The sequence below is a fragment of the Amphibalanus amphitrite genome, unplaced genomic scaffold (assembly GCF_019059575.1).
Source record: "Amphibalanus amphitrite isolate SeventyFive unplaced genomic scaffold, NRLGWU_Aamphi_draft 000117F_arrow, whole genome shotgun sequence".
NCBI classification, from domain to species: domain Eukaryota; kingdom Metazoa; phylum Arthropoda; class Thecostraca; order Balanomorpha; family Balanidae; genus Amphibalanus; species Amphibalanus amphitrite.
Window position 1 is genome coordinate 831,852 of NW_024881612.1, and position 14,183 is coordinate 846,034.

Genomic DNA, 14,183 nt, shown 5'->3' on the forward strand with positions numbered 1-14,183 from the left:
CTCAGAACAGTTCTTTTTTTAATTCTCTTCACATTTCCGTCCATATCTATGCTTCTAGACGACACATCGACATGAATCAAACACCATTCGAAAGCAAATTGGCTGGTGCCGCAATTTTTTTCTGCCACGCAGCAAAGCAAGTGGCGCAGCCGCTTGTCTATATTACTATTTGAGGAGGGTGCGTCTGTCCGTTACCGAGGTCCCGACTTGGTGGTGCTTTGCGTGGACTGCAGGCCAGACCGTTGCACCTAGCCCGGTGAAATTTGCACAACTCATAGATCAAGGATGCGCGACGTGCCTTTGAGGGGTCTCAGCTCGATCGGATTGATAGGGTGCGCGTGGCGCGTGCTCAAAAAGTGCAAATTCGCGTCATAGACTTTACATTTATAAATCGGCGTGCGAAATCGGGCGAAAACGGCTAATTTTGGCCGACACGGGTCCAGTTCCCGTGCAATATCTTGGTGACCAGGGGTCCGACCGGCACGGGGAAAACAGCATCGTGTACAGAATTGAACGGGCTATTGAATGGTGTGCAATGCAGAGGATAGCACGCGCCACGTGCACCGGAGAGGGCACTTTTATTTGAAAAATTGCGGTTTTTGAGGGATTTTGGAATTAATTTTATTTTTAGGTGACCGTTAAATTGAGCGAGTTGAATCAACGCCTATTTGCAAGAGAAAGGTACCGCCTCTCATACACAAATTGTGAAAAGCTGATTGATCCAAATCAAGGTGGTGCAAATCACAGGAGAAAATGGTGTTTGTCAATTTTGTGCCACTTTATTAATCACACGGGGTTTGCTGCATAACCTGATACCTTTGGCAATTGAATATGGTACCATTGGATAGAGCATTCAATTCTGTCCAATATTCACTCTTCATTTTTGCATGATTAGCAACAGCATCCTTAAAAATGTAAATGTTCCAAACCATTACATTGTCATTTTTAGCGAAATTCATCGATGGCCCTCAAAAGACTTCACGCCAGTTTTCGAATCATTCTAAAGTAGAACGCATGATAATACGACACGGGCACCTCGAGGCGATGTATCTTTTTGTTTTCTTACAAAATGCTTGGCCGTCAAAAAGCAATCGAACGAAATGGATATCTACCAACCAAATCGACACAGACCAACCCACGGGTCAAAAAATCCCCCCTTCGCGTTGCGGAGCACGCGGGTAACCCTAGTCCATAGCTATTAATCAGGCAGTGAGTGACACCTGCCGGCCATCGGTCACGGGGCGCCGCCCATCACGGAGGGCCGAATTACGCCGCGAGATGGGCCGCTCGCTCTCCGCGCCCCGGCCTCCGAGCGTGCTTATGACGCTAATTGATCCCTGCACGGCCACTGATAATGTGCGAATCAGTGCGTATTGGATAGGGAGCGGCGGCCGCCCCGTCGCTCGTCCTGTCAGATGCGTGGCGGTGCCGCCGGATGCTGGTGCGATGGTACTAGCTGTGGCAGTGCCATCTGTGGCTCTGGCAGCCGCCAGATGGCAGGAATGCCGCACACACCTAGCGGACAACGGGATAAACTGGAAGGGATAACTCCTAGGTATGGTTATCCAGTAATGTATTGAAAGAAAATGTGAACTCATCGGGCTCGAAAGATGCATAGATATATGCCGTTTCAACCATTTGTCAGGAAACTCTGCAGGCTTCATATACATATGAGACACAAGCGAGCATATATAGCATACAAGCGAGACAAAACGGCAAATATATGTAGTTACCTAAGAGTAGGGGAGAGTGGGGTAAGATGCCCAGGGTGGGAAAGACGCCCCACCCCCTCTAGCGGCGAAACAAAGAATCGGACCTTGAAATTAATGTTCTTAGCGTAAAGCGGAAGCCTTCCTTGTTAACTGCACAAAAAATAGCGAAGCTCAGTTGGGCAACGGCTGGCTGATGATTGCATGTTTTTTATATGCTGCTTTCAAAAAATATTTTGGTGTCAAAACATTGTAAATATCAAAGAAGGTAAATAATTTTTGCGTCTCTTGCTATAGTCGTGATACATTAGCATGCGTGTACGAGGGGCGTTCAAAAAGTTCTCGGCCCGACCATGAAGGAGCAGAGATACGACGTCGACTTATTAGACCAAAAATGTTCATTTAGTCAAATAACCAGCGTTAAGACAAAAATATTTCGCGCAGCGCTTCGCGAGATGCCCCTGGGTCTCCATAGCCAAGTGGGTTTTGGACGCATCTGGCACGTCCAAGACGGCTGCTTTTGTCTCCTTGCTGTCAGCGAAGTTGCCACTGCTAAGCAATTTCCTTATGTTGGGGAAGAGGTGGCAACCTGAGGGTGCAAGGTACGGAGAAAAAAGTGGCTGTGACAACAACTCGAAGCCACAGCTCACTGCTTCGCTGATCGTCACCCTGCTCATGTGTGCTGGTGCGTGGTCCTGGATCAGGCGCACACTTTTAGTCAGCTTCCCTAGTCTCTCCTTGATAGCTGCTGCTCGCTACTGTTATCGAAGGGAGGTGTAGCATTCATTATTAATTGTGCGCCCCTGTTTTAGAAAGTTGACGAGCAGAGCCCCGCCAGCATCCCAAAATGCAACCACTGTCACCTTGCCGTCTGACTTAAACACGTCGCACACATTTGGTGGCCTTTACTCAGTGTGCTTCCACTTGTGCAACTCGGTCACGCCCTTAGGGTCAACGTGTGGCACCCACAATCCCTCCACGGTAACAAGTATTTCAATGAACTCTTTTCGATCTTCGATATAGGGGCCAAAATTTTCGCGTTACGCCTCCTTTCGAGTTTGCCTTTCCTCTCGAGTCAGCAAACGGGGGATGCATCTTGCAGAGATCTTAAACATATTAATACGCTGTCGAAGAATGGCTTTGAGGAACCTGATAGACACCTCCGATTCTGCTGCGTTGTTCCAGACCAGAACATTTGTCATTTTTCAAAAAGAAGTGCTTATTTTTCATATTTTCTTGAGACAATGCTGTTGATGGCTGGCCACTGCGGGGGTGACCATTAATGATCTGTTGACCAAAATTGAACAGAGATGCCCACTTTTACAAACCTCAACATGTGTTGGCACTAGCTTTTCGTGAATAACGTTTGGTGCATTTTTCTGCAATACATGAACCAAATCACTGTTCTCTTCTGGGCGTCGCCCATTCTGACCGGGAATGGCAAACTATGTTACGATTAATTAGCAGCCTGAACCAATCACAGGGCAGATTGGTTAATGGCTACGTAAGTGGACTTCCCAATAACACATAATTGAACACACCGCGTTGCAGGCCGAAATTCCAACTCCTTCATGGTTGGGCCGGGAACTTTTTGAACGCCCCTCGTACTGTGTCCCAAACAGTTTGTTTCAGGGTGTAGTTTTATGGCTAACAAATTGTACTGATTTAATGTTACTTCGGTACCTTGGGGTAAGATGCCCCCTGTCCTGATGGGGAAAGACGCCCCCTAAATCCGTAGGCTGTCCTTCAAACAGCCCGTCAAATCATTTATTACATACTTGTGATGTAGACAAAAGCCGATCTGGGATTATTGAGAGTCCAGTACGGTCGGGTGCTCCCCATGCCGGTCTCTCGGCCCACATAGGTAGCGACTTTTTGGGCGGCATCTGACTCTGAGAGCCCTCACGACGGCCTCTGTGGGCCCCATTATTGGCTCCAGGGCCCCTCACGACATCCTTTAAGGGCTCTCACGTTGGCCGCACGGGCCGCGCTGGCATCGGAGGTCCCCACGATGGGCTCGAGGGCCCTCAAGCATCATGAAGACCTATAAGAGCCCCGCAGTGGTCTCCGAACGCCACCACGGAGGCTTGTTTGGCCGCGCTGGACTATGATGGCCCTAACGATGACCTCTGAAGCCCCTTACGACTACTTTTGAGGGCCCTTATGATGACGTTTGGTGTCTACTGCAGGCTCGAAGGGACTACTGATTCGTTCAGGCGATTCACGTGCCCATTTATGTCACTTATAGTGCAGGGGGCATCTTTCCCAACGTCAGGGGGCGTCTTTCCCACCCTGTGGGGTAAGATGCCCCCTTTCACTTCTTCAGGAAAATGCTTAATAGCAAAAAAAGTTATAATATTTCAGGCACGAAAGTGTGATATTTTTGGAGAAAAATGATGTCGGCTTCCGTTGAAACTCCAAGTTTTTGCTTTCCGATCGTCATTTTCGAATAATATATGACATAGCAAAACCCTGGGCATCTTTCCCCACTCTCCCCTATATCAAGCATACAGAGTGCATACGTCGATTCCGCTTTAAACAACTGTTATATGCCTATTTCAACACATTCGTTTTTGCAATTTGCGCAATCTTTCCCTTAGACTTTTCAGCGTCACCTTGACTACCAATACATGTTACCGAAATTCAGCTGATCAATTGATCATGATTGTCATGGAAGAACAACTAATGAAACTTTCAGCTCTACTTCTTCAGGTCAAACAATTTTTAAGGAAGAAGAAGCAAGCTACCGGCCGCCCCCCTGTGTGGGTCATTGTCTCTATATACTCAGTGTGCACATGTCTGTCAATCAGCGATCGTGACGTGAACCGTGCCGGGTAGATGGAGCATGCGTACCTACATACAGCCGCTACCACGCGTGTCTTTGTGTCTGTTGAGAATGGTACGTTGAGTGACCTGCGCTGGGCAGAAAAAGTGGCGTACGGCACAGGGGCGTCGCCACGGAATTTTAAATGGGGGGACGGATTGGCCGACTAAAAACCCAAATGTAGACATTGTTACCGTACTTCATTGCATGTGCAATGGCAATGGACCGAAAGCCTACATATTGCACAGTAGATCAGATTCGAAATCCGTTTCAATTTAAGATGGTTGACGTCAAAAGCCTCTGAGCTTTTTTTATAAATTTAGGCCGAACCTTTTGAATGGAAGCATTCACAAGGACAGAGCCCCAGCTAAGCAAAGCTTGTTGAGGTGACCCTGCCCTCTACACTCCGATCGCGCAATTCCGGTTCTATGGCAGAATTTGGAGTCCAAAGTTTAACGTGCGCACATAGCCGCGCACGGCCGGTCCCCTTACTGACTTCGCCTGGCTACGGCCTGCCATCAACCGCAACCATACCTTTCGGAAGGCCCATAAACGTCAATCGCCCGTCGCGCTTGGAACCCGAACTGTTATAACCGGGAACGCGTGCTCTCACCATGCGGAGTCCAACGCTCTACCGACTGAGCTACGAGACCGGCGATATATCAGCAGGCGCGTAACCACCACTGGGGACACTGGGGACCGGTCCCCAGTAACTTGTGGGTTACTGGGGACCGTCCCCAGTAAAACTAACGACCACCTCAATTTGCTTAGATAGCCAAATATTGTATCTAAATCGACGTGAAGAGTAATATGTAATCAATAGAAGACAAAAAGTATGTTTTGTTTAGCCCGCGCCCGGGTGGGCCTCTCAGCCAACTTCGCCATGGTGGGGGTCTTTTTGGCCACACCAGATTATCTCTTGAAAGTAAGCAAGCTAGAAAGCGCAGTAAAAAAAAGAACATAAAGCTCGCTACAGGATCTTTCAGAAGTATCTAGGACATTTTTTATCAGTTCATCGCTGAAGTCACTGGAGGTCACCAAAGGTAATTACGGAGCGAGCGAAGCGAGCGTAGTCTTTCCTTAGATTAACGGAAATTTCTGAGTATGAGCGGCCGGCCGGCCGGCCGTGGTCACGCTTTTGCGAGGCTTATATCTCAGCAACCACTTGACCGATTTACATGCGGTAATTTTTGTAGGGTAGCTTCATTCCTTCTACCAAGTATTGCACTATTCCCGCTGCATGTGGGTGACCCCTTATGCACGTGCCACGTGCAAAACCAAGAGGTGTCACTTTTGTAATTGTTGCAATATCTCGGTAACTACTGGGCCGATTGCGCTGAGAGTTGGCATGTAGGTAGGCACCCACTAGGCAATGCATATCCATGTGCCAGAGTTGGGGTGCTGCTGCACGTGCGCACGTGCAGGGGTCGTTTCCAGATCTCGAGAACGGCTGGACCGATTGCGCTCAAATTTGGTACACGGTTACGGAGCAGTTAGTAGGGTGCCGTGCACAAGTCAGTTGGGACCCATTCTGCACGTGCGCACGTGCAGGGTGCCGCTTCCAGATCTCGAGAACGGCTGGGCCGATTGTTCTCAAATTTGGCACATCGCTAGAGACCGGTTAGTAAGGTGCCCTGCACAAGTCAGTTGGAGGAACCCCCTCGCAATTTCGCACGTGCAAGGCCCACCCTCTCGCTCGCTCCGTTAGTCGCCACAAAAGGCGTTATACTGGTTTTTTATGAACTTTTGTTCCCGATTTTGGCAACTTTTCACACATCGGCGTATAAGTCGGGAACCAATAGAGCTGCAGTGCTGCGGGAAATCGCATTCGATAGCTCTTTCAAAGGTCTTTCTGAATAATGTCCTCAGATTTGACCTATGGTCAACGGTTTAGCCTTCAGAGACAAAAACTATCAAAAGTTGGCGTTTTTGCGGAAACGGTTTTTGTAGCATAACTTTTGACTCCAAGCTTGTGTGACGCTGATTTTACAGCATCGCGTTTGTCTCGTCGAGACGCGTCGAATGAACTATAAGTTGACCTGAAAAGGAACTTGAAAATTTGACCTCAGGTCAAGGTCACGGAAAAAGGTCATGTTGCATGTCATTCGATTCGTATTGCTGAGCTGAACACATTCATGGTGTTTTCAGCGCTCTGGCATGTTTCTACCTAAAGCTATGGTAAAACACTGTTGGAGATATTTCATGACCTGACATGACCTCAGGGACATAACTAGGTAGAAGGAGTCACAGGTGCAATTTTCCGGTTCAGTGTGTCATGTTTACCTGTTTCACGGTGTTTAAATGTGTTTTCGGCCAAAAGAAGAGCATTCCAATTTTCCCCCCATTGACTTATAATGGAAAGGTCGCAAAATTGACCTGACATTAGGTCACCGATGTGACTTTGAGATATACCAATTGTTCATACTGATTTCCTCATGCAAAAGCCCGAGTTTCAAACTTCTGGCATGTAAACTGTAGGAATGACAGAGTCAACGTTTTTAGAGGCATGGTTACTTTACTCGACCTGGTGACCTGACCTTATGTGACCTGAGTCAAAATTTTCTCACACGATGCGAAATTAAGGTATCATAAGCTATACCAAGTTTGGCGGTGGTGCGCGCCGCGGTTTTCCTTACACGCGCAAAAAAAAAGCTGGGTATGGTGAACCCCCCCCCCCCAATCGGGCGAAGACTGATCCTGAAATATAATATTTGGTCTTCGCGGTCCATGTGGTCCCCAGTAACTTCAGACTCGTGGTTACGCGCCTGTATATCAGGATAGTACCTAATTATTGACGTGTAGGTAGCACCAATCAGATAATGTATAGGAACGCCCCTCCCCGCATGGGGACGATATTAGTCACATTCCTCTCTTTTTTTTGTGCGTAGCGCCGCCCGAAATTTTTTCGAAACGACTTGGCAAAACAGCTCCAAAGTACAATAATTTTGCATCACATCTGACAAGTTTGATACGAGAACACTAGTTCTGCTCATCAAAGCTGTCGTATTCGGGTGAGGTTGATTGTCGGTGTAGGGTAAGGATGCTTACTAGCGACCCTTTCCTATTTGCGACCCACCTCCCTACAGAAAAACTGGCAAGATAAATCGGGGAGAAAACAATGTCAAAAGGACTACGAAACAATGCCTAGCAATCTCAATTCTTTTCCGGTTGTCGGTGTCTTTGTTGACACGTTTTAGGTGAGTTTAAATAAAAATGGCCATTTCCTTATCCAAACCGGGTGTATTTGTGCCATGTCTGATGAAAAGCGATGCACGTTAAGATGATGCACCTTTTTTATTCTGAATCGACAATCATTTTTCAATTGATTGCAGCCTTCCCGTAGTGAATCGTTTCACTGTACACTGCATGTTGGTTAAAAATATGTCACAGCCCATATTTCCTATTTGGGACCGACATTGTCGCAAGTAGCTCAAGAAGGGAAATGAATGGGAAAAGAGAGAAGGGAAAATGAGGGGTTGCTGAAGCTTGCAATGTGTGGCGGGTGATACCAATTGTCATGGCAGACTGCAGGGGTGCCGAATCCAGCGTGGGCCTCAAATACAATACGGGATAACCTAAAAAAATGAGCTTTCGCCTTATTTTCGCTTTGGTGCATTACGTGATCAGCTTTCACAAACATAAACGTGCTGGCTAAATGCTGCTGTTCCAGTGATTAAGTGCTTTGCGTATATGTTACATTTAAGTATATTATTTCATGTTTTCGAGCGTAACATTTTTCGACATTTTTACTATGGGAAAACCCATAGACCTATTAGCGACCCTCCCCGGTTGCTAATCAGGACGAGTTCCCCATATTAGCGTTTTTTTTGCAATGGTTTGCTAAAATGCTCACTATACAAATACATTTGTGGACATTGGGGCAGAAAATGAATAGATTCTGATAGGAAAACGAACGGTCTCTCCAAAAATCAATTCAATAATACGGTGGCACACATAAAGCGTGAACAGTGACAGTTCAAATGAAGGGAGTCGCTAATTATGTATCTTACCCATATGTATAGGAATTTTAGGTGTCATGGTGCTACGCATTTGAATTAAAAGCGAAGCATTTATAGACCAGAAGCATTCACTAAAACTGGAAGGGAAAACTCCTACATTCCGTCTACTTGGGGACAATATCCCTCCGTCCACCGTCCTTCTCTGTGGCCAGCTTTGCTCACCGGTATCCGACGGGTCCGAATTTCAAAAGATGCTAAGATACATTTTCATTTTACCTGAGGTTTGGGTACCGTCGAACTGAACATCATCAACAAATTTTTTTTCTTCAAATTTTGTTGTTTCGTGAGATTTGTCCGTGCTACTTCATAGCTGAGACTTTATCTTGGGTTAGAGCTTGTATTGCGCAGTCAGTCGCACTACGTCGGACACACAACCTTGACAACAACCAGCCATATATGGGCAACAGACAGGCCTCGTGAAAAAGGAAGACAACAACTGACACGTCCTCTAAAACACTGCAATAGCTAAAGTCCTGCCGGCCAGCTTGATCAAGGCAAATACACAACACTCCTCCCCACTAAATTAAGCTCCAGCTTTTGAAATCACACGAAACCAATTTTTAGAAGCCAGCACACAGATCACATACATACATCTACATAAGCTTCGGCTACAGGTTGAGGCGTTTCACTGGTACCCGTGTCCGGGTGGAGCGCCTCAGCACCACTTCAGGCTCCGGCGCCGGCTGTCGGGTTGATAGCGGCGCTGGACGTCTGGGCGAGTCAGCGGCCTGTTCAGCAGCAGCTCCTTCGCGCACGGGCGTCGGCTCGCGTGCTGGTTCTTGTTGAGCTTCCGGAGGAGATGACAATGGTTCCTGCTCTGCAGACAGCGACTCAGGGCGGGCCGTCTCCGGAACAACGATTTCCCGTCGTATGCCTTCGTCGTCGTCTTCAATTGCATAGCCGGACGCAGATGACGAGGAGACGCCATTGGGATTTTCAGCAACTGGTCGATGTGGCGCTTCCAGACCTGGTCATGTACCTGGTCATGTACCGGACTGCTTATCGGCGCGCTCAACATTCAAAGCCTTGAGCCGAAGCTGCTCGAACTGACCGACGTGGTCAGCAGTCAAGACCTCGACGTTCTCCTACTCTCCGAGACCTGGCTGCGACCCAGCACGCCCAGTCGGCTGGTTGTGCTACCCGGGTACTCACTCAGCCGTGCGGATCGTCCCGACGGCAGTGGCTACGGTGGAGTCGCCATTGCTACCAAAAACTCTATCACCTCTGTAGCGCTAAAACTCACAGTTCCGCCGTGCCGTGAGAGTCAGCTGGAATCCCAGTGGATCCTCCTAAAACTGGAGAAAGATCGTCAGCTAATTGTCTGCTCGCTCTACCGACCGCCCCGCTACTCGGACACTGCCCTACGCGCTGATTTCAACGATCTCGAGTCTCAGCTGCAACGGATCCTGATCGACCACCCCAAGGTTCCGTTTGTCATCTGCGGCGACCTAAACTGCGATTTGCTGAAACACCGGAGTTTCCGCGCGCGTATTCACCTAAGTGACTTTTTATCGGACTACTCTCTCGATCAACTTGTAACTGCACCCACGTACAGCTCCGGCTCACTCCTTGACGTATGTATTGTCAAAACCCGTGAGCTCGTGCTCGACTGTCATGTAAAACACTGTCACTTTAGCCCACACAAGTTCGTAAACGTGCTACTTAACGTACCTAAACAGCGTAAAACTGCAACTGTCATCACAACCCGCTCAATCAACCGTGTCGATGTCGCGTCCCTAAATCATGACTTGATGTCCATCGAGTGGGACGAAGTGTTCACTGCAATGACCGTGCATGACAAATGGCAAGCTTTTCTGACTCATTTCCTACCCGTCCTAGATGACCATGCCCCTTTAAAGAACCTGACCATTAGAAACCCCACCGCTCCCCCCGTCTCAGCCTCCACCCGTGATATCATGGCCCAACGGCGCGCCGCACTACGACTGCACGGGCGGGAATCTACAGTTTATAAAGACCTGAATCGTTCAGTTCGTTCTGCCGTTCGCCGTGACCGGCGCAACGTGATTCAGCGGGAAATTAGTGAACGTGGCCCCAACAAGGTGTGGCAGGGAATCAAATCAGTCATAGCTGGTAAAAAAGAAAATAAAACAGTTCAACCCGATGTAACCGCTGACGAACTAAACTCATTTTTCGTGTCCGTCGGCCCCCGTATTGCTACCGAGATCCGAAACCAAAACACAGGTACCTATACTTACGCACGGCTCCCACGCGTCGGCGCATGCGGTTTCCAGCCCAGGCCTATCTCACTCGGTGAGCTCGAATGCACGGTTTTCAGTATGCGGAACTCAGCCGCCTGCGGAGCGGACGGTGTGTGCATCCGCATGCTAAAAACCAGTTTCTTGGCTATTGGCAGCGTCATACAGCACATCATAAACACCTGCATCTCAAAATCTGACATCCCCGAGCAATGGAAGCATTCCATAGTCCATCCCATTTTCAAATCCGGAAACCCATCTGACCCCAGCAACTTTCGACCCATTTCTCTAGTACCAGTTATCATGAAAGTTGTTGAACGAGTCATCCAGCAGCAGCTACAACACTATCTCTCTCAAAATCACCTTTTGGCACCTAGTCAGCATGGCTTTCGACCCCAACACTCAACTGAAACAGCACTTTTGTCCGTCACCGACCGCATCCTAGCTGCCACGGACAGGGGAGACATATCTTTCCTATGCCTTATCGATCTCAGCAAATGTTTCGATGTCATAGATCATAAACTCCTTCTCGACAAACTCGCACTGCACGGCATCGAAACTCCTTGGTTTAAAGCATATCTAAAAGGTCACACACAAAGCGTTTCAATGACCGATGCACTCCAGCGCAGGGTTCTGTCACGACCACTCCCTAACACTATGGGCGTGTTTCAAGGCTCGGCCCTGGGTCCTCTTTTATTCACGATCTTCTCAAACGATTTGGCGCTTCACGCCGACGACGCATGCGTTTTCCAATATGCAGATGATACCCAGCTTCTAGTGAGTGGCCCAAAAAACAATGTAAGTGGCCTTATCTCGCGCATGGAGGCCTCACTAGAAGCACTGAACAAATGGTTCCACTCTAACGCCCTGAAGGTCAACGCGAGCAAAACGCAACTCATGATATTCGGCAGCCGTCAAAATCTAAAACACTTGCCCCCAGTCGTCGTATCGTTTCGTGACACGGAGCTGGAACCATGTGCGCAGGCAGGAAACCTCGGCGTGGTGTTTGACAGCTGTCTGACCTGGGAAGCCCATGTATCTGAGCTCAGCCGGAGGTGTATGGGTCTGCTCATCGGCCTCTCCCATGTGCGGCACTGTCTTCCCGATGGGGTCATCAAAACCATTGTCACATCTCTAGTCATCTCCCGAGTAAATTACTGCCTCTCAGTTTACGGAAATGGTACAAAAAAGAACCTGAATCGACTCCAAAAGATCTTGAACTTCGCTACTCGAGTTATTTTTGGCCGTCGCAAATTCGACCACGTCACTGACCTGCGCGAGAAACTCAACTGGATGCCGCCCGAATTTATGTACAAACTTCAAACCATGGCCACTGCACGTAAGGCGATACACTACGGCGAACCGGTAGCACTTGCCTCTATGTTTGCCAAAAACCGGGACTCCTCAACCAGGAATAGAAATACACGTCAGGATAACCTTCTCCAGCTCCAGCGTCCCAGACTAGAAACCGGTAAGCGGCGTTTCAGTTACCGTGCCGCCGAGCTCCTAAACGACCTACCTCCCGACCTCTCACAGCTGCCACCCTCTAAATTCGCACGCGCTGTCAAGTCTCTGTGGAAAAACGATAGACCTTCGTGATGGCCTGAATTAGGCACTCGTCTTGTATGTATATAAGTACCTACACGGTATGTTAGAAATCGTAGCATATAGAGTCTTCCTGTGTGTGCGTGTATGTGTGTGTGTGTGTGTGTGTGTGTGTGTGTTGTTGTTCGACTGGTCTCTGTTCCTGCATGCTTATACCCGACTCAGACTCTGGGCAGTAATCGCCACGCCATGTGTGGATCGCCCATGATCGTAAATACAATACAATACAATACAATACCTGAACCAGGTAGTGCTTGGTCCCTACCACATCCATCACCTCTCCCTCCGCCCATTTTCGGCGACCGCGGTAGTCTCGGGCGAGGACCGCGTCACCGATGGCAACCTGTCGAGGTTGACCATGACGTCGCTCGACTTGCGTTTGCTGCTTGTTCTGGATTTGAGAGGTCAGATCAGGCTTCAGAAGATCTAGCCTCGTACGTAGCTGTCGTCCCAACATCAGTTCGGAGGGCGTTCTTTCTGTAGTAGCCTGTGGAGTGTTTCGATACGCCATCAGGAAGTTTGGCAGGTTCATCTTCTTTCCACTTGTGGCCTTCAGGTAGCCCTTGAGACAGCCAACAGCTCGCTCTGCTGCTCCGTTCGTTGCGGGTTTGAACGGTGCGGTTCGGACATGCTTTATTCCATTCCGCTTCAAGAACCCTTCGAATTCCTTGCTCACGAGTTGCGGTCCATTGTCTGTGACGATTTGGTGAGGTAGGCCAAACCGTGCAAACACATTCAGGAGATACTCGATAGTCTTTTCTGATGTGATGTGCTTCATTGGAGCGATTTCCATCCACTTCGAGAAACTGTCGATGAGGACAACGTACAGCTTCCCATCAACTGGGCCAGCGAAATCCAGATGGATTCGCTGCCACGGACCCTTTGCAAACTCCCATGGATGCAGGTCCGTACATGGTGGTTCAGCTCTCTTTTGCCAGCATCCTTGGCATCTTCGCACTTCTGCTTCAACTTCTTTGTCCATGTTTGGCCACCAGACGTGCATCCTGGCCAGCTGCTTCATTCTGACCATTCCTTGATGACCTTCATGTAGTTCTTCAAGAACTCTTTCCCTCAGATTCGGTGGAACTACCACTCGACAGCCCCACATTAGGCATCCTTGCTCCACCGTCAGCTCTGTTTGTCTGACCTTGAACGCATGTAGAGCTTCTCCGACTTTGTCTGGCCATCCTTTGTTTACGAAGTTGACCACTTTTGCGAGCAGCGGGTCTCTTGTCGTCTCACGCTGGATCGCTGCAGCAGTGACTGGGTTGAGAGAACTCAACTGGCCAATCAGCCACACGGTACATTCATCTTCTGGTGCACTTGAATTCATCACGGAGGTTCCTTTTGGTAGACGCGATAGCCAGTCTGCTACCGGTATCTGTTCAGACCTCCTGACTTCCACGGTGAAGTCGTACTCTGCCATTTTCATTGTCCATCTCTGAATTCGGCTTGCTGCTAACGTTGGCAGTGGCGTTTTGGGACCGATCACCTGAGCCAGTGGCTTGTTATCGGTCACGAGTTTGAAGTGACGTCCGTACAGAAACTGCTTCAGCCTTTCGAATGCCCAAACTATGCAGAGTCCTTCTTTTTCGATTTGTGAGTACTTCTTTTCATGTTCACTGAGTGATCTCGACACGTACAGCACAGGTCTTTCGGGAACACCCTGCACCAGGACTGCCCCCAGACCATGTGGACTGGCATCGGTGATGACAGTCACCTGTTCCTTCACGTCAAAGTGTCGGAGCACTTCAGCAGATGCCAGGCGGGCTTTGATTCTTGTGAAACTTTCTTCACATTCCTTTGACCA

At 48.7% G+C, this 14,183-nt stretch overlaps 1 protein-coding gene across 1 annotated transcript; it reads right to left on the minus strand.

Annotated features, from left to right (window-relative positions):
• Positions 1-9,207: 9,207 nt before the first annotated feature.
• On the minus strand, positions 9,208-13,660 carry LOC122381282 (uncharacterized protein K02A2.6-like). Its single transcript, XM_043365272.1, has 2 exons — positions 12,612-13,660; positions 9,208-9,531 (listed from the first exon to the last, which is right to left on the minus strand). The coding sequence occupies exons 1-2, from the start codon at positions 13,479-13,481 to the stop codon at positions 9,208-9,210; spliced, it is 1,194 nt and encodes a 397-aa protein (XP_043221207.1). The 5' UTR covers positions 13,482-13,660.
• Positions 13,661-14,183: the final 523 nt, after the last annotated feature.

What these genes read in the sequence shown, in the direction of transcription:
- LOC122381282 (XM_043365272.1), bottom strand. Translation starts at nt 13,481, where the DNA reads ATGTGGGGCTGTCGAGTGGTAGTTCCACCGAATCTGAGGGAAAGAGTT. An exon ending in CCAAGCACTACCTGGTTCAG is followed by an intron (nt 9,532 to 12,611) that starts GTATTGTATTGT and finishes GTACATGACCAG; the next exon opens with GTACATGACCAGGTCTGGAA.